Below are 25,623 nucleotides of genomic sequence, written 5' to 3'. Positions count from 1 at the left end.
ATTAATTCTAGTCCGTAGGTCTCGCAGTTATATAATAATGTTGGCTGACTTACTGATTGGAATCATTTTTACCAGACATTATGGTATCTCCAAATATGCTCTGTAGGTAAACTGTCCTGTTCTGTGATTTTGCTTTGGAAAATCGTTATATTAACACACAACGTTTGTTTTTTCCAGAAACCCAGAGACCACAGCACACTGTCTAATGGTGGCCTGTCCGCCCAGACGTGCAAATACACAGGACAGCTATGTGGGGTCCTGCGAGAAGAGCGGAAGTGCGGAAGTCAGAGGAGGCCCGTCATCAGCAGCTGGAACAGGCGACGGAATTTAAGGGATTTTAACAAAGGGTCAAAGGTCGATTATACACGTCATACAGCAGTGTGGACGGGGTTCGGAGACATGATACTTCTGGAGATTAACAACCGGATTATAGAGGAGACACTGAGTCTGAAATTTGAAAGCGCATCCAGCGGGTGAGACGGTGTTCTGTAGCCCCATAACCGCATCTGTGTGTGTGTATAGGGGATGTGTGTGTGTATAGGGGGTGTGTGTGTGTATAGGGTGTGTGTGTATAGTGTGTGTGTGTGTATAGTGTGTGTAGTGTGTGTGTGTGTGTATAGGGTGTGTGTGTGTGTGTGTGTGTGTGTGTATAGGGTGTGTGTGTGTGTGTGTATAGGGTGTGTGTGTGTGTGTGTATAGGGTGTGTGTGTGTATAGTGTGTGTGTGTGTGTGTGTGTGTGTGTATATAGGGTGTGTGTGTGTGTGTGTGTGTATAGGGGGTGTGTGTGTGTGTATAGTGTGTGTGTGTGTGTGTGTGTAGTGTGTGTGTGTATTATGTGTGTGTGCTGGTTTCCTTTCGCACGGGAGTCTCCTCGTCTCAGCTGCTTCAGTGTCTTTCCTCCCCAGCACCAACACCAAGCCCGTCCGCCCGGTCCGGTGTGCGGGTGTCGGGGAGCAGCTGGGTCCCCAAGCTCCTGTTTCTACAGCCGTTCTTCACTTAAAGAGCGTAATTCATGTTGTTGTCAATGCAAGTGAATAAATGTTTACTGTGTAAACCGCACTAAACTCTCTACGTGCTCAGTTGTCTGATTATGAGATATCTGCTAACACTATGAACGTCTCTTATGAGCTGCGTGTGTTTGCGTGTCACGACACGTTCATAATCGTTCCGGCCCGGTTCCCTACTCGCGTTTAACCTCCTCTCACCGACCGCGCCGAGACTTCTGGTTTACGCTTCCGCATTTAAACCAGCGGGGAATCTTCACAGCTGGCGGTCCAGATGCAGCCCGCCCCGCCTCGCTCGCGCCCCGCCCCGCCCCGCTCGGTCGCTCGCGCTCCGGTCCCGCCCTGCTCGTGCTCCGACTTGCCCTGCCCATGGATAGCTGTTCAGATTTGGCATCAGCTTGGCACAAAGTGGCTGCAGTCATAACACATTTACGTATGGACGTAGAATCCCACTTCAAACACCAGTTAACACCGCTGCAGAACTCATATGCATTGATATGAAAGCGCTGTTGGCTTGCATAGATGAATGTCCTATTGTACTAATTGCTAGGGCTGTGACGATAACCGCATTACCACAATACCGCGGTTATGTAGTGCCTACCGCGGTGTTGAGCTCATTACCGCGGTTTATCTATTTATTTATCTATAAAAGGAATCGTTTCTATTGCGAAAAAAACATGGAAAAAACATTTTCATTGCGATTGCTGTGTACACGAGAGGAACAGTCCATTAAATAAATGGGGTTTGGGGGATGGGGGTGTGCGCTGGATTTTTGTGCGCGATTACTGTATTTTCCGGAGTATAAGCCACTACTTTTTCCCCCACGATTTGAACCATGCGGTTTATAATGGGCTGCAGCTTTTCTGTATATGTTTCTTCACCCGTCAGGGGTGGAGCAGAACGTTAATCAGGTGGTAGGACAACGTTGTAAATCAAAGAAGAAAGTGCTCCTTTTCATTTAGCACATGCGAGCAACAGGCACGACGGAGAATTTTTTTCAAACCAACATGTGTTGTGCCGAATTCCGAGTCCCCTCGTTTGCACACGCATAAAGACGCTACAGATGATATTCAGGAGTTACAGTGATTATAACTTAGTACATTGAGCACTCTAGTTTTGTCCTAACTAGATATTTAGACATAATACTGCTGTAATACTGCAAAGTCGTGGTCAGAGGTGAACTTCGGTATAGCCAGTGTGTATTTTATTAAAAATAATTAACACCCTCGAGCCAGTGTGGCTTTGGCCATAGATAATGCCGTTTGCTGTGATGGATATTTAAAGTCTAGCTCTTATTTATGCATAGAAACATAAATCGACAATATAATCTGTATCGTATTTATGCGTGGAATAACGTGGCAAGTTGGAATTCGACACAACACTGTCGCACATGAAATGCTACAGACACCGTTCAGAAACTGATCAGTTCAGTTAAATGTATTCAGTTTAGTAGATGTATTGGCTTTTAGCCCGGTGCGGACACTGAACTCCCGACATATTTGCAGGAGGAAGCCCTCGATTCGCATTCGGATCCACTTGCCCGGTGGTGGAAAAATCAAAATGGATTCCCTTTTCTGTCAAACATTGCCAGAAAATATATGACCGTTTGCGCGACGAGCACTCCATCGGGGCGTGTATTCAACACGGCAGGCAACATTGCCACCTCGTTTAGATCGTCCTTTAAACTGGACAAAGTGAACATGTTGGTTTGTCTTGCAAGGAACATGAAGACGGAAAAATAAGATATTTATAATTAACGTTATTCACGTCATTATTAACAATATTATGGCCATAATTTTGCGTAAAGTATTTACTTTACGACGAATTAAGTATTTGTTCATTTAAAAGTGCATGTTTTTATTTATAAACTATAATTGATTAATTTTATTTATTTTTTTTTGGGGGGGGGGCGGTTAACCGCGTTAAAAAATCCATACCGTCACAGCCCTACTAATTGCTACCTATTAATAATTCTCCACATTGATGTTTCCCTTTGCTTTAGGAATAAACCAGATGCAGTGGAAGTCACTTTCGCCGGTATGTTCATCTAAGTAGTAATATTGAACCTTCTTGAGTCAGTAGTAAACTAAGAAACTTAACATTTTTAATTGCAATACTGTTCTTTGTTGTTTTACTGTTTTGTGTGTTCAGATTTTGATGGCGTCCTCTACCACATATCAAACCCCAATGGGGACAAGACCAAAGTCATGGTTAGCATATCACTCAAATTCTACAAGGAACTTCAGGAACACGGAGCTGATGAGGTACACACCGGTCTCTCACACGCCTGTCTCTCTCACACACCTGTCTCTCTCACACGCCTGTCTCTCACACACCTACCAAAACATTCAAATATTTATACACATTTATACAATGTAAAGGTTTGTTACACAACCGTAACTAAAAAACTACATGCCCAGGTGATGGTGGGGGGGTGGGGCATGTAGTTATTTAGAACTCCTTCCTACATAAAGTGCAAATAACACTATTTGTGTTTGTACTTCCATCTGGAAGTTTCTTATATTTAAATTTCCCATCCACCAGCGTAGCCTCTTCAGTCATCTCCATCATGCTCATCTTATTGTGCGTCCTTATAATCTGTATGTCTGGAACTCGTGCACTGAGAAACATTCCACGGTGCAAAAATGCGTTAATTTTTTTAGTTCGTTAATTTCCCTGTAATTATTTGATCGAAAGTCCCACCACTAATATATATATACACAGCAACTTTATTAGGTACACCTTGCTAGTACCGGGTTGGACCCCCATTTGCCTTCAGAACTGCCTTAATCCTTCATGGCAGATTCAACAAAGTACTGGAAACATTCCTCAGAGAGTCTGGTCCATATTGACATGATAACATCACACAGTTGCTGCAGATTTGTCAGCTGCACATCCATGATGTGAATCTCCTGTTCCACTAGAATGGAGGCCATTCACGTACTGTGAACTCATTGTCGTCTTCAAGAAACCCTTCTGAGATTATTTGCACTTTATGACATGGCACGTAATCCTGCTGGAAGTAGCCATCAGAAGATGTGGTCATAAAGGGATGGACATGGTCAGCAGCAATACTCAGGAAGGCTGTGGCCTTGACACAAAGCTCAACTGGTACTAATGGACCCAAAGAGTGCCAGGAAAATATCCCCCACACCATTGCACCACCACCAGACTGAACCATAGATACATGGCAGGATGGTTCCATGCTTTCATGCTGTTGATGCCAAATTCTGACACTACCATCCGAATGTCACAGCAGAAATCGAGACTCATCAGACCAGGCAACGTTTTTCCAATCTTCTATTGTCCAATTTTGGTGAGCCTGTGTGAATTGTAGCCTCAGTTTCCTGTTCTTAGCTGACAGGAGTGGCACCCGGTGTGTCTTCTGCTGCTGTAGCCCATCCACCTCAAGGTTCGACGTGTTGTGCGTTCAGAGATGCCTTGGTTGTAACGACTGGTTATTTGAGTTACTGTTGCCTTTCTATCAGCTCGAACCAGTCTGGCCATTCTCCTCCGACCTCTGGCATCAACAAGGCATTTGCGCCCACAGAACTGCTGCTCACTGGATATTTTCTCTTTTTCGTACCATTCTCTGTAAACCCTAGAGATGGTTGTGTGTGAAAATTTCAGTAGATCAACAGTTCATGAACTTCTTAGATCAGCCCGTCTGGCACCATCAATCATGCCACGTTCAAAGTCACTTAAATCACCTTTCTTCCCCATTCTGATGCTCAGTTTGAACTGCAGTAGATCGTCTTGGCCATGTCTACATGCCTAAATGCATTGAGTTGCTGCCATGTGATTGGCTGATCTGACATTTGCGTTAATGGACAGGTGTACCTAATGAAGTGGCCGGTGAGTGTATACATACATACATACATACATACATACATACATACATACATACATACATACATACATACATACATACATATAAATACATAAACATTGGTTGAGCTGCCCTTCAAGTCTCCTTGTCAGGTTGTTTTCTTTCCTCAGAATCACAAGTAGAAATAATGTGAGGCATTTGAATGCAGATCTGAATATCTGAATTTAAAACTGCATATTGTGGTTTGGAGCACAGAACAATTAGGTCTGAGGTTTACATTTTCTCTTGGTCTTCCTCTCTGAATTCCAAAACACCTGGCTAATTATCACAAGCTATTTAAAGGCTGCTTCTCAATAAATGTAAAAAAAAAAAATTAATTGCATTGTGGCATGACAAAAAAACTTTTAATTTAATTTCCTTGCTGACTCCCAACCGTCATTAATAGTTGGATATGCCAATCTTGTTTGGTTTTTGTTGTTGTTTTTTTTTAAGCTCTTGAAGCGGGTTTATGGCAGCTACCTTGTGTCACCGGAGTCAGGTATGTTAGCAGTTTTATCTGCTTTGTGTGAGAGCACCAAGCGTTTGAAAACTGCAAACCCCAAATACTGCATTCCACAACAGCACCTACTGCCACCATGATGTTTGGTGTGTGTGGTGTCAAGCATGCTGTGGTCTCTTCTGAATCTCTGTCCCCTTCTCCCAGACCTGGACAAATGAATGTCTTTTTTTGTTGTTTTCGATGTCTCCTGTACGTCAGGCTACAACGTGTCCCTGTTGTTCGACCTGGAAGTGCTTCCCGCCAAAATGGAGGAGGTCGTTCACCAGGCGGGCATGCTGAAGAGGAACTGCTTCGCCTCGGTCTTTGAGAAGTACTTCAAGTTCCAGGAAGAAGGCAAGGACGGGGAGCAGAGAGCCGTGGTCCACTACCGCGAGGACGAGTCCATGTACGCTCCTCTTGCACTGTTAACGCCTCGTGAATATCAGACACGCGCGACTGCACGTTAGAAAATACCTTCTGTGTGCCCACTACCGCGAGGACGAGTCCATGTACGTTCCTCTTGCACTGTTAACGCCTCGTGAATATCAGACACGCACGACTGCACGTTAGAAAATACCTTCTGTGTGCCCACTTTCTGTCTATTGAATCAGATTTATTGTGAAATATAACAGGTAAGGGTTTAGGGTGCTGAATAAAAGCATGTCACCCATGCTGCGTTCACACAGCAGGTGAAAAAGGCCTAAATCCAGTCTTTAGTCTTTTTTATTCACATGTGACGCAGATGAGTTTTCTGTGCAGTAGCGTGAAGAGCAAAAAACACGTGTGACCTTTTCAGTCCTGATGTGTGACACCTTTCGCATGTGGCACTGAAATCTAATACGTTTCCAGTAAGCAACAGTGAAACTCTCCATCTGAAGAGTCCTGACGCCTTGTGCATCATATTCCAAATCACCATTCATCACAACAGCTAACCAGATATTCCTCCAATATAATTCATATCATAACCCTCTTTGCCTTCACAATTTTATTATGATGTGATGAATTCACAGCCTGCCTTGTTAGCAAGAGTATTACACCAGTGGTTGCTGTGCTATGAAGTGTTTTGTGAAGCCCTGTTCTCCTGCACATGCAGGTAAATTTAGGTGTGTGATCTACTCAAATGAATGATGGATATCGCCTCTCTGTCAAAGATGATGTGAACAACCAAACAAAATAAATCTGACTGGCAGTACAATAGATCTGGGCCACTTTTACCTGCAGTGTGAAAACAGCCACAGAAGTGTTTAAAATGTTCATTGTTCAAATATCCAGTTAATCTTATTTGATTCACTTAGCAAGGTCAGTCCAATTGATAGTTATAATTTGCTAATTAGAATTGAGGTGTTTAAGCGCCCAGCTGTACATTAGAATGGAGGTGTTTAAGCGCCCAGCTGTACATTAGAATGGAGGTGTTTAAGCAAACACCCAGCTGAGCATGATGTATTCTAGTAGGAAAGTTTGTTTTGGTGTTTTGCAGGTATTTGGAGGCAAAGAAAGACAGAGTGACTGTGGTCTTCAGCACTGTTTTCAAGGACGACGACGATGTCATTATTGGGAAAGTGTTTATGCAGGTCAGAAGCAGTTCGTTCTTTTAAAAACTAATAACATTATGGTAGTGATTGTCGTTGGTCTGGCTGGGCAGCTCTGTGATGAGTTTAATTTTACATTGAATACATTGGGCAAATGCTCTTCTCAAGAGAAACGTATAATTTGAAGCCTGTTTCAGGGGTCAGAGAATGTGGAGTTCGGTAACTGGCCCAATGACTTTTATTACTGTATAATTTCTGAGATTAGACTTGATGGGGGGGGGGGGCATATACACTGTAGTATATGACATTTACAGTGTGCTATATAACACATACAGTGTAGCTTATAGAGTGTTTATGTAGCATATAGAGAGTTTTTGTAGCGTATAGAGCGTTTATGTAGTGTATAGTTTATGTGGTGTATAGAGCGTTTTTGTGGCGTATAGAGCGTTTTTGTAGTGTATAGAGCGTTCGTGTAGAGTATAGATTGTTCGTGTAGAGTACAGAGCGTTTATGTAGTGTATAGTTTATGTAGCGTATAGACCGTTCATGTATCATATAGAGCGTTTATGTAGCGTATAGACCGTTCATGTATCATATAGAGCGTTTATGTAGCGTATAGAGCATTTTTGTAGCATATAGAGTGTTTATGTAGCATATAGAGCGTATATGTAGCGTATAGTTTATGTAGCGTATAGACTGTTCATGTATCATATAGAGCGTTTATGTAGCGTATAGACCATTCATGTATCATATAGAGCGTTTATGTAGCGTATAGAGCATTTTTGTAGCATATAGAGTGTTTATGTAGCATATAGAGCGTATATGTAGCGTATAGTTTATGTAGCGTATAGACTGTTCATGTATCATATAGAGCGTTTATGTAGCGTATAGACCGTTCATGTATCATATAGAGCGTTTATGTAGCGTATAGTTCAGGTATCACCAAATGGCGGACCGCGGTCCGGATCCGGACCCGAACGCCGTCCTGTCCGGACCCAATCACATTCCTGATTAACTGGATACGGACCCAAATGGCAAAAAAATTTTAACGGGAGACTAAATTTAAATTTTATTTTCAGACGAGTGTTACGTTCACCACCCATTTCGTTCGCCAACGCGGACCCGGACCTAAGGTCTGAGCTATCTGCCAAAAATGGACCGCGGAAAGATTTAATTGATTACCCCTGGTATAGTTTATGTAGCATATAGAGCGTTTATGTAGCATATAGAGCGTTTATGTAGCATATAGAGCGTTTTTGTAGCATATAGAGTGTTTTTGTAGCATATAGAGCGTTTATGTAGCGTATAGAGCATTCATGTATTGTGTACCTCAAGTCAGTGTTTCGTCTCTTTTGGGAATCTGCTGCAGCTCCAGGTCTCAACACCACAGAAGAGCAGCAAACACACTGACCAGCAGCAGGACGTCCAGAGCTGCCCTCAACGAACACACCAGCCATTCCCATTAGAGTAGTGTTTTCCTGAATGTGTTTGCTTTTCAGCGTGTGTGGTCAGCGTGTGTGTGGTCAGCGTGTGTACAGTCCTCATGTTTGTGATGTGTGTTTGCTGTAATGCCCCCTCTTCCAGGAGTTCAAGGAGGGCCGTCGTGCCAGTCACACGGCTCCCCAGGTGCTGTTCAGCCACAGGGAGCCGCCCTTGGAGCTGAAGGACACGGACGCCGCTGTGGGAGACAACATCGGCTACATCACCTTCGGTTAGTGCACCACCCGCCTCCGTCCTTCCTCGGGGGACAGCTGATGGGGCACGCACACCTGCGGAGACCTACCATCCACACCCTCCAACACGCACGAAGACAAAAGGCATCTGGAATGAAGTGTGTGATTCTGATGGACCTGTTGTTCTAACCTTCTGGTCCTTCTGAGGAACTGCACAGGGCTCCATGGAATGTGTAGCCATCTCAGATGTAGCGATGTTAACTTTTGGCTTTTCATGCCGTTCATGCTGATTTTATAGTCAAATACATGATGGCGACAGTTGTGCAGTTAGACGCTCTCTAATTCTTAGCTTGTATTTGTCGTAATTTTTTGTTCTTTTTTTAAAATTTAGTCCTTTTCCCTCGCCACACCAGTGCCGGTGCCCGAGACAACACCATCAATCTCATCCACACGTTCAGGGACTACCTGCACTACCACATTAAGTGCTCCAAGGTACGAAACTCCACCTCGCCTGCGGCTCCAACCAAATACACGCTTCCTGCTGTCAAAAGGAGGCCAACGGCTTTTGTTTGTTCAGTGAAGAGTGTGTTTGCGTGAATCACTTTGTGGTGTAGTGTTATGATGAGAATGACATGTAGACATGCCATAAATAACACCGTCTCTCTAGATCTGCTTCTGATAAGCTTTGGCTTAAACGCCCTGTTCTGCTCCATCTGTTGATAACCCCACCCTGCTCCACCTGTTGATAACCTCCACCTCTGCTCCACCTCTGCTTTCAGGCCTACATTCATACTCGCATGAGGGCCAAGACCTCAGACTTCCTAAAGGTGCTCAACAGAGCACGACCTGACGCAGAGAAGAAGGAGATGAAGACCATCACGTAAGTGTTACTGCCGCCCCACGGTCCCGACTAAGGCCAGCTGTCCGCACGATGATGAAATCCACAATCAGCGATGAGCTCAGAGTGAATTCTGCTAATATTCTTCAATCTGTGTTGCTGCCCCGTGAGGGAAAGTGAACTGGCCTTCTGCAATGTAAACTCACCACTTCAAAAGCAAAAGGCCTGAAACCGGCGTTTCTGCTGAGTTCCTGATGTAGAGCACACATCTCAGATAAGGCCCGAATTCATTTGACATTTTTCATTTGAGTTTCCAGAACCCTTTTTGAAGCACGTGGTTTGTCCAGTGAAGGATGTCATAGTGACATGTTGCGAAAACGCTCATATGGATGCTATTCTCACAGGGAGAGTCAGATCAGGCCCCCTGCATGTTGGATCAGGCCCCCTGCATGTTGGATCAGGCCCCTGCACGTTGGATCAGGCCCCCCGCACACGTCGGATCAGGCCCCCCGCACACGTCAGATCAGGCCCCCCCCACACGTCAGATCAGGCCCCCCCCACACGTCAGATCAGGCCCCCCCCACACGTCAGATCAGGCCCCCCCCCACACGTCAGATCAGGCCCCCGCACACGTCAGATCAGGCCCCCGCACACGTCAGATCAGGCCCCCCCCACACGTCAGATCAGACCACCTCATACGTCAGATCAGGCCCCCCCCACACGTCAGATCAGCGCCACCCCCCCCCCCCCCCCCCCCCGCACACACACACATCAGGTCAGGCCCCCCCGCACAGCAACATCCTGCAGTCAAATTAATTTAATGAGTTTGTGCTTCCTGTGTTCTGTTATGGTCCTTTTAAAACCCTATGATGGGACACAGGTATGTTGTTGCAACCCACCAGGGGTGTTTGTGAATTCCACCCTCTGTCCAAGACTAATGAAGCATTTGTGTTTTCATTTAATTATTATAGAAATGAGAGGTGAGATTAATATTTTGACACAATGTTGTATATGGTGACCGGTGTCGGCCAGAGGAGGATGGGTTCCCTATAACGCGGGAGTACAGGGATGTACACACCGCGTATCGTGATAGAGCGAAGGGTGGACCCAAGTGCCGTTGAACAGCACTAATGCGTTTGTCCGAACAGAACGCAAGTGCGAGAGTTAAACACGAAACACAACACCAATCTAATAAACGAAAGCAACACGGAATACTCGAAGCGTAAAAGGAAATAAATGAAAGCCATGAGAGCAAGGTAAAACAATAAACAAAAACCCAACGTGGAAAACTCAACACGTGGAACAGGTTTCCCACAGGTCCTTGAAATCCTTGAAAGTTTGTGAATCTGAAAAAATAAGTTCAAGGCCCTGGAAAGTTTTTGAAAACAGGCATAAAAGACAGCCATCCTTGAAGGTTCTTGAATATTTTAGGAGGTTTGAAATTTCACATGGATGAAGACCGCGGTCACAGAATAATAGGGCACAGTTGGTAAGGAAGTCAATATTTAGAAAAGATTGCTATGAAAAAGATTGTCATGATGTTTTAAATTTCTTATCTTTTTGTTGAAAAATATGATCTGATATGATAGTTGTTATAAAGATTTTAAGAAAGTCTGCAAAGTGATTTCTTTAGCATTGAATAAATTAATCAAAGATGTAATTTTATATTCCAAGTTGACTGTTTCAATGCCCGTGTTAAAAGTGAATGACTGTAACTTACTTGACTTTAAGTGTAATAACAAGATTATCACTGATGGTATGAGACAAAAGATATAATAGATATTCTCTCAAAAAACATCCTAATACAAATTATAAAACCACAATGGCTTGTCAAATGGCCCATATCTTCTAAAGTAAAAGAGACTCATTTCAAAATAATAAATAAGATATATCCTGTAGCCATGTTTCTTGAAAGAAGATTTAAACTTGATGTGGATTCATGGACCTTTTGTAGGTCAGAAGATGAATTCCAGGAGCATTTTTTTTTTCATGTCAATATTCACAAAGTTTTTGCACGGACACTAGAAACTGGATTCATCTCAAACTTAAAATTCTTTCTTTTGATACCATTTTACTTTATGCAGAAAACTTAAGTTCAGTTAAGTTCTGATGCCATAAATGTAGTCGTACTTTTAGCAAAATACCACATTCACTAAGTGGAGTGGTTAAAAGTATTCTTTTCTCTTTATGAATGAATTAAATTCATATTAAATATTATTCTTCATTAAGTAGATTAAAAAACTTGTGTAGCTAGTCATGTTGAGTGTGAGTGAAGTTTTTGTTGAATCAGCGCTTAATGTCATGCACAGAACATTTCAGGATGCATGCCTTGAAATGACATTCAGTCTTTTGAATTTGCGTTGTATTAACATCGTTTTTTGATAACATATTCAGGGGTAAGAGTAGGTAAATGCTGGCAGGTGCTGTCCTTGAATTTGAGGAAGTTGGTCCTGGAAAGTCATTGAAAGGTCCTTGAATTTTATGTTAACCAAGGTGTGGGAACCCTGGTGGAAATAAATACTCAACCGTAAGGAGACGGGAGAAAGAAACAAAACAACAAACGTAACTAAAATAGCACGGATAAAAGCAACGCGAAAACGAAACTAAATATGCTCGCAGCAAAACAAAACCCTTCCCAACATAAAGACAAAAATGGATAGGAAGAGAAACAGGCTTGAGGTAGGTCAGGGAGCGACGCAGGAGAGAGAACCTCAAAGAAGAGAAGGAGAAGATGGAGAGAGAACGGTGACGAGACACCTTGTAGTTTTAAAGCAACCTCGGGGAATGAAGGAAGGCATAACCGAAAGAATCAGTTTCACAAAGCTTCCTTAAGAAACCTTCAGACAGCTGAAATGGATCATTGCTGATTACGCCCAGCCAGTCTAGGACTGACTGGGGTGCCCCTCCTGGTGGTAGAGGGAGTGGCATCCGAGCCAGCCCTGACATTACCCCCCTGAGTCTTGGTTCCTCTCTAGGTTTCTTCCTCATACCCTTAGGGAGTTTTCTCTTGCCACTATTCCCCTTGGCTTGCTCACTCGGGGCTTGGACTCGGACACTTGTAAAGCTCCTTTGTGACACTGTTGTAAAAAGCGCTATATAAATAAAATTTGATTTGATTTGATATTACATTTATAAAGCATTGTTAAATAATTAAATTTTTGTTGGATAAACAATGAGTGCAGAGTAATATTTCCTTATTGACATTATAATGTCTTAAAATTACTTTTATCTGCCCTACAATGACTTTAATGGAGTTCAACAGAGACTGCTACTGTAACGTCTACTCCGCCACAACCTACGTGAGGTCTTCATGTTTTCCTTAGTTTCGTTTTTAGTTGAATCTCCGTAGCGTTCCCCTGTCACGCCCCTTGATCCCGCCGCACATTATTATTCCTGATCAGCTGTTTACGTTTAACTCCTTGATGTGTTTGGTTTATATTCCCGTGCGTCCAGTCCTTCCTTGTAAGTCAGTTTGGTTAACTTACTGTTGCGAGAGTTTGTATGTTCTGATCCCTGTGTTTGTTATCGGATCTGCCCTTAGTTTTCCCCTTGATCGTTGTATGTTCAGCGTTTGGTCTTATCTATTAGATCTGTTCCTACTCGTTCCCTTGATCATCGTATATTTGGTTTTCTGTGCTCTTTATTGAGTCTTCTCGTTATTGTTCCCTGATCGTTCTTTAGTAAGGTTTGTTACATTCGCCAGGCCTGTTTTGCATTAGTCCGGTTAATTGTATTTTCATTTTGAATGCGTTTGTTTGTTCACTGTCTGTGTGATAACCCGTTCGCCTTTTGTGTATTCTCTGTCGTGTCCAAGAAGTATTATTTAATGAGTGTGTTTGTATTACCATTCACCTAAGGAGTTTTGTCGTTGCATTTGCAGTGTCTAGTCTGGAAACTCCGTGTGTGTATGTAAATATAATGTCTCGCCGTTCAAGATCGATTAGAGTTGATCTGGTTAGGAGACAGGAGGAAACTCCTGCTCCCTCCACTAAATCTGACTCTCAGCAGCATTTGTGTCCTTCTCCTTGTTCTCGTTCGTTACAGCTACATTTCTAAGGTGTTACGTTTTCATTTTTAGCAATGCCAAGGTAGACAACTTGGATATGTTGAACTGATATTGCATTTGCTTTTTATAAGTAGTGTTAAAATTTGTTGTATAAGTTCAATTATGTTAGCAACATTATAATTGTAAAACAGCTGTAGTCAATGTATTATAATTGTAAAACAACTGTACTTCATGTATTATAATTGTAAAACAGCTGTAGTCAATGTATTAGAACTTGAGCCAGAAGAGATTAACTCTTGTGCATGATTGTAGGTCCCAGGTGTAACCATGGTGACTAACCATGGTGACTGTTACCATTCTCTATTGATGTGGCTAGCTGATAACACTTGTGTGATTTGAGCAGTTCTGGTTTGACGGGGTCTGGTTTTCGTGGAAACTTACGAATACAGCCAGAGTAGAAGCCTAATTTTAGGACTGAACTGAACAGATGCCTCTGTGAAGTGTTCTGAGTGAAGTCGTCAGGGCCCGTGCGGGACGGTGTGGGGCAGTGCGGGACGGTGCGGGACAATGCGGGACAATGCGGGACAGTGCAGGGAGAAGCTTGTGAAGTCGTGGGAAGGTCATGAACTGCAGCTGTCTGAACTTTCACACTTATTCCAAGAAGTTCTGTGATTGCATCTGATTCTTTAGAAAACCTTTTATTTAGCAACTACTTGGTTTGCTATGCATGGCGTACGCCAATGAAAGTCTGTAGGCATCTGTGATCTTATCAACTGGAAACGCCATCTGAACCCGTGAACCCTGTCAGGTCTGTCTGGACATTTGCCAGCATAGCAAGAAAGTGTTTAATACGCTTGTATGAAACGGGGAGAGATGCCATGGGTTGTTGTGGTGGTGCTGAGTAATGACACGGATGGGTCCTCTCGCAACACAACGCGCTGTCGTGATGACGACGGCCCTGCCTGTCGGCGTCCCGGACTCTGCAGCAAGTCTCCGGGGCCTTGCTGGGCCTTTCTGCAGAACTGTCCCCTCTCTCCTTCGAAACAACTTTGTGGGTTTGTGTACCGAGTTGGAAGGCCCGGGCTCTGCCCTTGTGATGGTGTTGATCGTGTGGTCCGAGATCAAAGAGAACGGAGCTGTGTTATCTCCTCCACATATCCAAACACGGGTGGGGGTGGTGTGGGACCTGGCTGTGTTTGGGGTGCAGTCAGCGTGACACACACTTCCAGTGTTTGCTAATGTTAGTGCTCCGCGGCTTATCAATTCTCATCGGCCCTGTGTCTCCTTCCTTCAACAGGGTGATTCATACGCTATATGTCTCTCTGAGCATTCCACACTAGTCAGATTACATTGTTTAAGAAAGCATTCGCTTTTGGTTCCTCTGATGTTACCTGTGTCAGTTGGGACATTTTTGCCCAGGTGGAACATTTGAAAGTGGTGGATCGCCTTCTCACGGGCTTACACCAAAGCTGTTTTGTTTGACTGCACCATTGCTAACTCCCACGTAAACCTGTTTGCTGCCAGTTTCCCAGTTTTTTCCCCCAGGAATGTGAAGCTGCCACAGTGTTTGGTGCTGTGACGTGGCCACACTGACCCCACACCTTCTACTCTTCCGTAGGGGCAAGACCTTCTCTCGCTGACGGGCAGAGTCTCACCACACCAGCACCACGCTGTCCTGTCCCACCCTTCTGGAGACCAGTCAGGGTGGACCGTTGCAGCCTTCTCTCTCTCTCTCTCTCTCTCTCTATGTTCTCTCTATTAACATAAATATGCCTGTATATCTGTATAAATTGAAAGTTTTGATACAATATCTTTTATTCTGCATGTTTGTTAATCTTGCTTTTGTACTGAACTGCATTGTTTTGAAACTGGTGTGCCTCATTCTGCTGTGTTCTCTCTCTTTCTCTCTTTTCTCTCTCTCTCCTCCTCTTCTGTTTTCACATTTGTCTTTCATGTTGTTATACCTGTCTATTTGTGGTAAAACGCAATGATTAAAATTCCTTAGAAGATGGTCTGTGTGCAACATTTGTAAAGAACAAACATTCTTCCATTCAACCTGGTATGTTTTTCTTGTCAAGATAGCACTTGGTCAATAGGTAGTGAGACTTCATGTTTCATTAGGCGGTATATACACAGGCCCACAGTTCGATTTACAAAGATTGTAAATATGACGTGTCACACATGTATGCTTCAATTTGAATTCCAAGGAAAATGTGGGCTTTGTGCTTTTTGTCATTTACCAATCACCACCTGAAGCAGTGTAACCCCTTATTAAACCCTACAAGATGTCCTCTCTCTATATATAACCCTATAACTTAGCAGAGATGAGAGATGAGTGTTACAGGGGGGTGTAAAGGAAGATGAGTGTTACCGGGGGGGATTAAAGGGAGATGAGTGTAATAGAAGGGGGGGGGGGGGGTAACCCCATGCTTCTTTTTAACTGGGGGGTTATCATCTCACATTCCTCCTCAAATCAAGCCCTGAATATAGTTCTGGCTTTCAAAGTGTGAGTAAAGACGTGCCCACCCAAATATGTTTTACTGTCCCCCAGCCAAAGCAGTCTAGACTCAGGCCTGCTGCGGAGTAACTATATATTTGTTTTGCCCAAGTGATGAACTAGAATACAAGATTTAGAATACAAGAGCAAAGCACACAGAGCCACGTACACAGGACCATTTACAAAAGGAAAACATTTCAAAATGCAGAACAAACACATGAACACTATGGCATCATGAATGCCATGCTCACGGAGCCATTCACACAGAACCATGCACACAATTTGAATTCCTAGGAAAATGTGGGCTTTGTGTTTTTGTGTCATTTACCACTCACCACCTGAAGCAGTGTAACCCCTTATTAAAGCATTCTGCTACAAACATACTTCAGGTTTCAATGGCTGCTGCTTCAGGTCACTGTTGTTGAAGTGATCATCTTTGCACCCAATATGTGTCTTTAATTATGAACAGTGAGGAATATTTTAAGACGTTATTTTAAGAGTTTGTTAGGTTGACTATTCTGGGTCTCCTGTGAACCATGACGTGCCCATGTTGAGTGAAGTTGGTAAAATCTTAATAAAATCCAATGCAGAATTTCCTATGACAGTTATTTACATGTGAATGTGCTCCTGTGCTCTTACACACTTACAAACACATTTGCTGCAAGATGTCCCCCCTCTCTCTCACTCTCTCTTTCTCTCTCTCTCTCTCTCTCTATATATATATATATATATACAGTGGGGAAAATAAGTATTTAGTCAGTCACCAATTGTGCAAGTTCTCCCACTTAAAAAGATGAGAGAGGCCTGTAATTGACATCATAGGTAGACCTCAACTATGACATCATAGGTAGACCTCAACTATGACATCATAGGTAGACCTCAACTATGAGAGACAAAATGTGAAAAAAAAATGAGAAAATCATTCTGCCTCTCTCATCTTTTTAAGTGGGAGAACTTGCACAATTGGTGATTGACTAAATACTTATTTTCCCCACTGTATATATATATATATAAAACCCTTTAATTTAGCAGTACTTTTTGTCTCTTTGATATGACAGTGATCTCTTCTTTAGGTGTAGCTACTATCAACAAAGGTTTTCTGTTTGCATAACTGCAACTATATTAATGTATAATAAGTATCTATGCAAAGTCTTTGTTTAACTGAATATCAGATGTGATGTGAAATATAGGCTATTGGTCTTGTTTTACCAAAGTTCCCTCTTCCTTTAGATGTAGTTTAGGTGTTTATAGAGTATTAGATATTTCAGAAACATTCAAAGGACGTTGTTGTTTAGATCATGATGGACGTATTTTTGCAAGTAAGAAATCAAGATATTTGGAAACTAAGTTCTTTCTTCGAGCCATTATTAAAATGTTTGAAGTTGAAACATTGTTTTATCATATTAATATTATACTATGGTATTATATTAATTAGTATACTTGTTATACTAATAGAGTTATATTACATTATTTCCTATATGTTGTGAAGTTTGTGGATGCAAATACTGACCAATTAAATAGTTTATAATTTGGACATGTTAAAACATATCATATTTAATAGTATAATTTTCATATTGAAAGATGAAAAGGTGAAAGACTCGGGGAGGAGTTCTGAGATGTCCCTTTATTGCAACAGAAAAGCACTTAATTCCCATACATTGTAATTTAAAACTTTTAAATTTACCTGAAGACCTGAGTTCAAATATAAACTAAGCTCTTGGTCATTTGCCAACATTCCCTCGTCATTTGCAAGTGCTTATGCAATAGATTATTAAAGATATCTATATTTCATACCGAAAACCTTATTGAGTACATCTTTGCCACCCAAAGGTAATTGTTTTTTAAAGCAATGTGAAACTAAAATTCAGAAGGACAGGCATATAAAAGCATTAACCCCATAAAGAAAATGAGTCGTGATGGTAAAACCACGAATTCGATGTGGTCTCAAACAGCCTCACGGTGGTGTAGCGCGTGCATCTGTCTTTCCGTCCTTCTGTGCAGGGTCTGTGGACGTGGAACACCAGGTAAACATTCATGGTCTCAGTAACTCTACTGAGATTCTACTGTGAGGCTTTTCGAAGAATTTAGATAAACACTATATAACCACCACCACAATTCTGGTTGGTTGCTTTTGGAAGGACAAACTGGGTGCAACCCTACATGGTTAGTTTGTGATGCGTAATACATTGGTACAGCATTAAGAATGATTTTCAGTGTGTTCCACCATTCTGACAAAGTGAACAAACTCACCATGATTCAGTTCTGCGCTGTTGTCAAAGAGAAGGAGAAAAACCCATAATGAGTTCCACAACATCACGTTCAGTTAGGAACAATTGGGCTTATGAGACCCACAAATATGATTAAATTATCTCCAGGGCACCATCTCCTAAGCTCACCTCTGAGTCATGTCATGAAGCAGGGCCTGGTATTGAGAGATCTCTTTGTCCAGCTCCATTTTGGTGGTGAGGAGGGTCTCGTAGTCCTGGGCCTGCTGACGCAAGCTCTCTCTCAGCTGACTGAGCTCCTCCTGCAGCTTCTGGAGGATACTGTTCAGGCGTTGAATTTCTCCTCCACTACGGCCCTTCATGTTCTTCAGCCTGTCCTCCAAAGATTTGATCTAAGGGGGGTTCAGAGAACGCTTTCTTATAAACATTTGCACTAATAATCACAGATGTATTCATTAACTAGCGTGAACTGCATGGCAGTTTCATGTGAAATGGTGTCACCATATTGCGTAGTGCATCAGCCTCCATTTCACGGGTCTTTTTCTCTTTGCGGATGTCTTTAAGTTCAGTCATGCTACTCTCCAAAGACTCTGTGTTCTTCGAAACCTCCTCTTTGATATTTTCAAACTGCAAAAGAATGAGAAAATATTAAAACTTTTAAGAAGTAATAGTAAAGAGGCTCCTGTTGTCCAAATGTACCCGTTCTCTACCTTATTTCTGTACCACTCGTTGGTCTCCTCTTGATTCTTCTTTGCTATCTTTTCATACTGCTTGCGAATCTTGTTGATGGCGTCGCTGAGGTTTGATTGGCTAGAGTCTGGCTGAACTTTCACATCAGATTCCTTGATTTTCTTCTGCAGGTCAGCGACATCCTTTGAAACAGAAGTTGAAAGGCGGAATAATTTTTAGATTATCAAGACAGAAATTGAAGATGAACTCAAAAAACAGACCCAACTTACATCACGGTGTTCCTTTTTGAGGTAAGCCAGCTCCTCCTTAGCGGACTCGAGCTGACTTTCAAGGTCAAAACGGGCAAGCTGGTTGTCATCAATGAGTTTTCGGACCTCTGACAGGTCGTCCTCTACGTTCTGACATGCTAGCTGTTCTGTGGCCAACCTAAAAGAAAAAAAGCAACAAAATAAGAGTTCTCTGAACCTATTGGCTAGTCACTAATTTATTTACATAATACTATTTATTTATATATGAATTAATTCATTAGATATATAGCAATTAAATGAAGTAATTTAATTTTTATGCTAATATGCGCTCTTGCCAAAATCAGCTCTGCAGTTACTTTTTACCATCAGGGTGAGCTAAGCAGGGTGGTGGAGGGGGGGGGGGGGGGGGGGGGGGGGCGGTAAATGGAGATGAGTGTTACAGAAGGGGGGGGGGGGTATCCCCATGCTTCTTTTTAACTGGGGGGTTATCATCTCCTCAAATCAAGTCCTGATTATAGTACTGGCTTTTAAAGTATGAATAAAGTAACTATTTGTATTGTCAAAGTGATGAACTAGAATACAAGTTTTAGAGTACAAGAGCCAAGCACACAGATCCAAACACACAGATCCATGTGCGGAGTCTGTATTCTCACCCCACCTCTCACCCTGGCTTACTTGTTTTTTAATTCATTATTTGCCATTCTGTTGTTGTCTATCTCCATAAGGAGGCGTGCATTGTCCATGGTCATGTCCTCGATCTACAGACAGTAACACAGTGGTCAGAATCACCACTAATCACTACCAATCATCATACACTACCAATGTCCATGAAGTTATTAATTTACTTATTTTGGTTATTTAAGGCCTGCTGATGTAGGCCAACTAAATATATTGATTGTAGGTTCCCTACTCACCTTCTTCCTGAGATCATCTAGCGGTTTCTCAAGTTCGTCCCAATCCCGGCCGGTTGTCTGGTTCCTTTTGTCAATGATATCTTTGATCTCCTCCTTCAGCTTGTCATTATCCGTCCGCAGTTTCTGCACCTTGTCTATGTAGCCCTTCAGGCGGTTGTTAAGACCCACCATGGTATTTTTATCGTCTGCGAGTGTAGGACGTTGATCAACTTGATCAAGTTGAAGTTGATCAAGTTGATCGTTCTTCTGTGGCTGGTTATCTGGATGCAGGGCATTTCTTAAGCCCTCCAGACTGCTGACGGACGGCCTGACACTTCTACCTTCTGCGTACAGACTCCTGGAACCATTGCGAGCCGGCATACTGATGATGAACAACACGACAATGAACACGACAATGAACGACGACAATGAACACACTGTATAAACGAAACCTGTAGGTTTGGCCTCTAACCAGCTGTGTGGTAATGTCCTCCGGGCAAGTGTTTTTATACAGTTGTAAATGTAATGTCATTGGTTAGCTTAAATGACGCCCACACACACACACACACACACACACACACACACACACGTCTTATTCACATCTTTTGTTACATATTTCATAATGGGAGGAACCCGTCCTCTCAGAATAAAAGGGCATGTTTCAGCATCCCGTCTGTAATGTTTCGCTGAACGAGTCTCGTCTCAACTGTTTCTCGCCACACGTTTAGTTTACAGAATGGCGCAAACGAGACCAGGTTTTAGTAGCCAGTCCGACTGTCCTTCACCGTCCAGGGGACATCCAAGCGGATCTCCAGCAAACCAGGACCTGCCGCCCCCACTGAACTCAAACATCGACCCTCAGGACCAGGAAGCCAAGACGAATGAAAAAGACCAGATGGTCGGACTTAATGATAAGTTTGCTCGTTTAATTGAGACGGTAAGAGCTTCATGCTGTCTAGGATTAATCATTACTGACTGAATTCTACAGTTTTTCCTGATTATAAAAAACAACTATTCAGGCAATCTTCCTTGACATTTATGTGCCAAGTGAATGTAATGCGGGTGAGGCAGGTTTACCACACAACCACCAGAGGGTGTTTCACCTGAGGGTAACTCCTCTATGTATGATGTCCAAACTAACAAAATGTAGCCTATGTCTCGTAATACAATATTCATGTATATTAAAAAAGGTAAATTTCTTCATCTGTAAAAAAAAAACCGACTGAATTCAATATCACGTAAACTGTCGGCTTTATAGGCTCGTGGGTTAGAGCAAGAGAAGAAAATGTTGGATAAACGACGCGAGCGGCTGCTGGCCCAACACGGCAATAAGGGAAAACCGGAAGAAGTGGTGAAACAAACGGCAGCAGACATGAAGCGACAGATTGATGAACTTGGCCGAGACCGAAAGAAATTAGAGGCTGAAGTAGAAAAGAGTCGCGGAGAAGTGGCCAACACTCGAGACAGGTGAGCCCGCAACGCACATTACGACTGTGATTGGACCTGGCAGCAGTGCACGGGATGAACGACCAACCCCTCCACCCCGAACCGAACCAGAGCTTTAAGAGCAGGTGTTTAGTACACCAACCGAGCCCGGTCCGTTTCCTCTCAGGATGAGCACGGTTTGTTCGCGAGGTCAGCACAGATCCCAGAGACCCAGCGCTCCTGTCCCGCACTGTCTTCTGAACGCTGCCTCCTTTTCACAGGATCGACGACGAGATAAAGAAGAAGACAGACTTGGAAACCGAGTTTATCATCACTAAAAAGGTAGAGAACTGCATGAGTTCCCTTTTGTACCATGAAACATCTTTCCTGCAAGTCCTAGTGGGAATTCCTGTGTTTCTGTGGTGCAGGACTTAGATGATGGTTACCTGCAGAAGGTAAATCTGGAACTCAAACTGGAGGACATTAACAGACTTATGGAGTTCTTAAAGCGTGGATTTGATGAAGTACGTAGATTAATTTATTATTGTTGTTGTTATTATTATTATTATTATTGCACATTTCTTGTTGTTTTACTTTCTCACTCTCTATTACAGGAGATAAATGAGCTGAAGTCTCTGATATATAATGAGACTATAACACTGAAGCCAGATAACACTCTGAACTTGGACATGGAGCAGATCCTGCAGGCGTATAAAGCCCATTATGAACGCATGGCAGCCCGGAACCGTGTGGAGGTGGACAACTGCCATCAGAAGAAGGTCAATGACCTGCTGACCCTCACGAGTCAAGAACCACATGACTGATATTTTAGTGTCTTCTGGGGTTTGGGGCTTTTTGAAACATTTCAATGTAGTGGAACAGGCTGTGTTTGATTGGTGGTTACCCACACAGGGTGTGAACACATTTCACTGTAATAAACATTCCATTCATGGTTTCCTAAAAGCGCATGTCAAAACTAATGACAAAATCATGTTGTGAACAATGATCAGAGTGCAAAGACTTAATTGCCTCTTTTACAATTTCTGCTCTGTGCTCTGGATGAATGATTAGAATGAGAAATTGAGGTTTTGATCATGTGTGTTGTGGGATTCCCTAGATGAACGCCAAGACGCTGAATGCTGAGAACCAAGACCAGAATGCGGGGAACATTAAAAAGGAGGTCCTTGATGATCAGAGGAGCGTTCAGAAACTCACGTCCGAGATCGAAATGCTCAAGAGGAAGGTACAAGGACACTTTCCCTAAGTTGACATCATTTGGTTTTCCCATACGTCCTTCAAACTACATCCTGCTTGTCTCCTGTGCAGAAAAAGAACCTTGAAGATGACATAGCAACGTTGGAGAATGATGAGCAGACAACCATCAGTGAGCTTCAGGATCAGATCACACAGGTCCAGGATGCACTGCGGAGGGACAGGAAGGAGAAGGCAAAGATGAACTGTAAATACCAGGAGCTCCTGAACCTCAAACTGGCTCTGGACATCGAGATCAGCACCTACGAGCAGATCCTAAAAGGAGAGGAGCACAGGTACTGGGGACTAACTGAAGAGATTACACAGAGTACTCAGGGCACCTTTACATCTTTAGTTTTACTGTGGTGTCTTTAAATGGTGTTCTCAACTTTGGTTTCATCCGTAGGCTGACTGATTCTGATTATGATTTGTATGGTAAGAATTAATATTTTAATTATCATTACATTTTCTTTGCATTGCCACAAACACACAGAGATCTGACTCGATTCGGTACATTCAGTTGTTGGTTTTGAATCAAATTCACACAGCCACACCACAGGGCCACACCTGAAATGTAGGCTGCACAATTTGATTGTCATGCTAAATTAACGTGTCTCATCTTTTGCTCAGGTTTCTAAAATCAAACACCCCCATCCTTGCTCATAAAGAAGTGAAGGCCCCCCAAACCACATGAAGACAGGAAAATCCACACGTCTCCAAGAACCGCATGTTTATAAGGATGGAGGTCAAGACTGGCTGCCTGGTCCCTCAGACTCCAGAGCTTCTTTAGAGACTCGATTTGCTGTCACAGATAACACACAAGCTCTGAATATGTGTTTTTAACTCTAGTTGTTAGACCTGCTATATGCATTGACATGTTCAACACCACACATTTAAGCCCGAGTCCCAGAATGTTTGGTGATTGGCTGATGAACAATGCAAGCCAATCAAACAGGGCCACAGGTCTAAGACTACAAACCACTGCTCTGATACTTCACACCTCTACCCTCTTATAATTCTGCATGGCAGGAGACACACTGGTTACACTGTAGATCTGATCTCTGCACTCTGGGCTTTGTGTTTGGGGTTTTACTGGGTTCTCTGTGAATGTTAAACTTATTATGCTTAAAGGTAATGGAAAATAAAACTCATATGCTTAAAGGTAATGGAAAATAAAACTATGCTTAAAAGTAATGAAATAAAAGATATGCTTAAAGGTCGTGGAAAATTAAAGGGGTCTTTTCATGGTAATTGTGCATTAGTTTGTCTTTTGTACGTCTGTTTGTGTATACTGGTGCAGGCCCTGGTGTTTGTCAGCTCGTAGCAGCAGAGACAAACCATGTTACGCTGGAAATGTAAACTCTTGTATCTGACATGCAGACATTTCAGGAAACTCACTGAAAATCATTTCACTGTGTAAAAGCAGTTATCAGACTACACAGTTATCAGACTACACGTGTGATGAAGCACGTGTGAGGAGGAGGAGTGGGGATTGGTCTTGGCTTCCACACCACGAAATATCTGGAAAGATGAAATGACAAAAATCATAGTTTGAATACCAGAGTAAATGGGTTTGTGGCCAGCACCCTCAAAACTCACACACTCTCATACTTATGTAGAATTATTGTGGCTTGCACGTATGAAATGACACGTGGGACACTCTCAGAGTAACGTCTGTGGTATTTCATTTCATCTTGTGAAATAAATCATAAAATAGATGATTTGATAGTGACAAAGAATCAGCACATCCTTAAGCAATTTCATGTTCTCTGGTTCTTAAATATTTCTTAATAACTGCAAATATTCACATTGTGCCTGAGATCTCCACCATTTATTTTACTTATACTGCAACAGAATCCAGACCATTAGAGAAAACACTCATTTGATGCAGTAAACCCACCACTGCATTCTAACAGCTTTAAAAGGGAAAATATTACTAGATGGAAAATTCTCATTACTCTTCAAAGGACAATGTTAAAAACTGTTTACATGAATGCCCTTTAACATAATTCTATGAATCGGCATAGCTGGCTGTTCGTTCAACAAATACGCTTACTCCTGTTATAGTTTTCTTTAAGCATGCAGTCCAGAGAACAGCAGGAGTGACTAAATTATTAGAAATTATGTAGTCCCAAACAATTCAAAACTCTGAAGATCACAAAAGAGAGCTGCATCCAATGATCAAGAACCCACTCCTTTACCAACAATGATCAAGAACCCACTCCTTTACCAACAATGATCAAGAACCCACTCCTTTACCAACAATGATCAAGAACCCACTCCTTTACAATGATCAAGAACCCACTCCTTTACCAACAATGATCAAGAACCCACTCCTTTACAATGATCAAGAACCCACTCCTTTACCAACAATGATCAAGAACCCACTCCTTTACCAACAATGATCAAGAACCCACTCTTTTACCAACAATGATCAAGAACCCACTCCTTTACCAACAATGATCAAGAACCCACTCCTTTACAATGATCAAGAACCCACTCCTTTACCAACAATTATCAAGAACCCACTACTTTAGCAACAGGTTCTGGTGCTATACCTGTTCCATGTCCCACCTAAAAGAAAATAAACAACAAAATAAAAGTACTCTGAGCCTGTTTATTTATTTATGAATTAATAAACTAACTAAGAATTTTATTCGTATGCTAATATGTGCTCTTGCCAAATTTGGACAGGAACATTGTAGGTTAATCTGATGTCAAATCACAGATATCCTGTAAATTATTGAAGTGATGTCTGAGCTGGCCTACGTGTTTTTTAATATAACTTTTCCCATTTTATTAGCTATGTTAATGACAAGGCGCACATTTGTCATGGTCATGTATTGGATCTACAGACATTAAAACAATGGAAAGATATTCATTGCAATCGTCTGCCTACCAATGTCTGATAAGTGATTTATCTACCTGTTATGGTTATTTAAGGATTGTTAATGTAGAACAACTACACGTATTTAT

General features: G+C 42.4%; 3 protein-coding genes across 3 annotated transcripts; 2 read left to right on the top strand and 1 right to left on the bottom strand.

The window, feature by feature from the left end:
* Positions 1 to 256: 256 nt before the first annotated feature.
* Positions 257 to 15,429, top strand: LOC143522205 (actin-related protein 2/3 complex subunit 2). Its single transcript, XM_077015979.1, has 10 exons — positions 257 to 473; positions 3,008 to 3,042; positions 3,157 to 3,269; positions 5,327 to 5,372; positions 5,592 to 5,778; positions 6,850 to 6,943; positions 8,486 to 8,612; positions 8,966 to 9,066; positions 9,354 to 9,454; positions 15,037 to 15,429. Exons 1-10 carry the CDS (start codon positions 400 to 402, stop codon positions 15,056 to 15,058), a joined length of 900 nt encoding a protein of 299 aa, XP_076872094.1. The 5' UTR covers positions 257 to 399; the 3' UTR covers positions 15,059 to 15,429.
* A 2,103-nt stretch (positions 15,430 to 17,532) lies between these two features.
* Positions 17,533 to 20,653, bottom strand: LOC143522201 (keratin, type I cytoskeletal 18-like). Its single transcript, XM_077015974.1, has 8 exons — positions 19,993 to 20,653; positions 19,754 to 19,836; positions 19,100 to 19,256; positions 18,851 to 19,012; positions 18,642 to 18,767; positions 18,312 to 18,532; positions 18,166 to 18,182; positions 17,533 to 17,919 (listed from the first exon to the last, which is right to left on the bottom strand). Exons 1-8 carry the CDS (start codon positions 20,350 to 20,352, stop codon positions 17,870 to 17,872), a joined length of 1,176 nt encoding a protein of 391 aa, XP_076872089.1. The 5' UTR covers positions 20,353 to 20,653; the 3' UTR covers positions 17,533 to 17,869.
* Positions 20,601 to 23,898, top strand: LOC143522202 (intermediate filament protein ON3-like). Its single transcript, XM_077015975.1, has 9 exons — positions 20,601 to 20,908; positions 21,230 to 21,438; positions 21,678 to 21,738; positions 21,825 to 21,920; positions 22,011 to 22,175; positions 22,514 to 22,639; positions 22,723 to 22,943; positions 23,054 to 23,082; positions 23,278 to 23,898. The coding sequence occupies exons 1-9, from the start codon at positions 20,708 to 20,710 to the stop codon at positions 23,283 to 23,285; spliced, it is 1,116 nt and encodes a 371-aa protein (XP_076872090.1). The 5' UTR covers positions 20,601 to 20,707; the 3' UTR covers positions 23,286 to 23,898.
* The last annotated feature ends 1,725 nt before the right edge of the window (positions 23,899 to 25,623 follow it).

The sequence above is a fragment of the Brachyhypopomus gauderio genome, chromosome 8, assembly GCF_052324685.1.
Source record: "Brachyhypopomus gauderio isolate BG-103 chromosome 8, BGAUD_0.2, whole genome shotgun sequence".
NCBI classification, from domain to species: Eukaryota; Metazoa; Chordata; class Actinopteri; order Gymnotiformes; family Hypopomidae; genus Brachyhypopomus; species Brachyhypopomus gauderio.
Note: the sequence above shows the minus strand (reverse complement) of the source record. Positions and strands in the feature narration are given on the sequence as shown.

What these genes read in the sequence shown, in the direction of transcription:
- LOC143522202 (XM_077015975.1), top strand. Translation starts at nt 20,708, where the DNA reads ATGGCGCAAACGAGACCAGGTTTTAGTAGCCAGTCCGACTGTCCTTCA. An exon ending in TTGCTCGTTTAATTGAGACG is followed by an intron (nt 20,909 to 21,229) that starts GTAAGAGCTTCA and finishes TCGGCTTTATAG; the next exon opens with GCTCGTGGGTTAGAGCAAGA. An exon ending in TAAAGCGTGGATTTGATGAA is followed by an intron (nt 21,921 to 22,010) that starts GTACGTAGATTA and finishes TCTCTATTACAG; the next exon opens with GAGATAAATGAGCTGAAGTC.
- LOC143522205 (XM_077015979.1), top strand. Translation starts at nt 400, where the DNA reads ATGATACTTCTGGAGATTAACAACCGGATTATAGAGGAGACACTGAGT. An exon ending in TACCGCGAGGACGAGTCCAT is followed by an intron (nt 5,779 to 6,849) that starts GTACGCTCCTCT and finishes GGTGTTTTGCAG; the next exon opens with GTATTTGGAGGCAAAGAAAG. An exon ending in AAGGAGATGAAGACCATCAC is followed by an intron (nt 9,455 to 15,036) that starts GTAAGTGTTACT and finishes ACTCTTCCGTAG; the next exon opens with GGGCAAGACCTTCTCTCGCT.
- LOC143522201 (XM_077015974.1), bottom strand. Translation starts at nt 20,352, where the DNA reads ATGCCGGCTCGCAATGGTTCCAGGAGTCTGTACGCAGAAGGTAGAAGT. An exon ending in TAGATGATCTCAGGAAGAAG is followed by an intron (nt 19,837 to 19,992) that starts GTGAGTAGGGAA and finishes TACTGTCTGTAG; the next exon opens with ATCGAGGACATGACCATGGA. An exon ending in TCAAAAAGGAACACCGTGAT is followed by an intron (nt 19,013 to 19,099) that starts GTAAGTTGGGTC and finishes TCTGTTTCAAAG; the next exon opens with GATGTCGCTGACCTGCAGAA.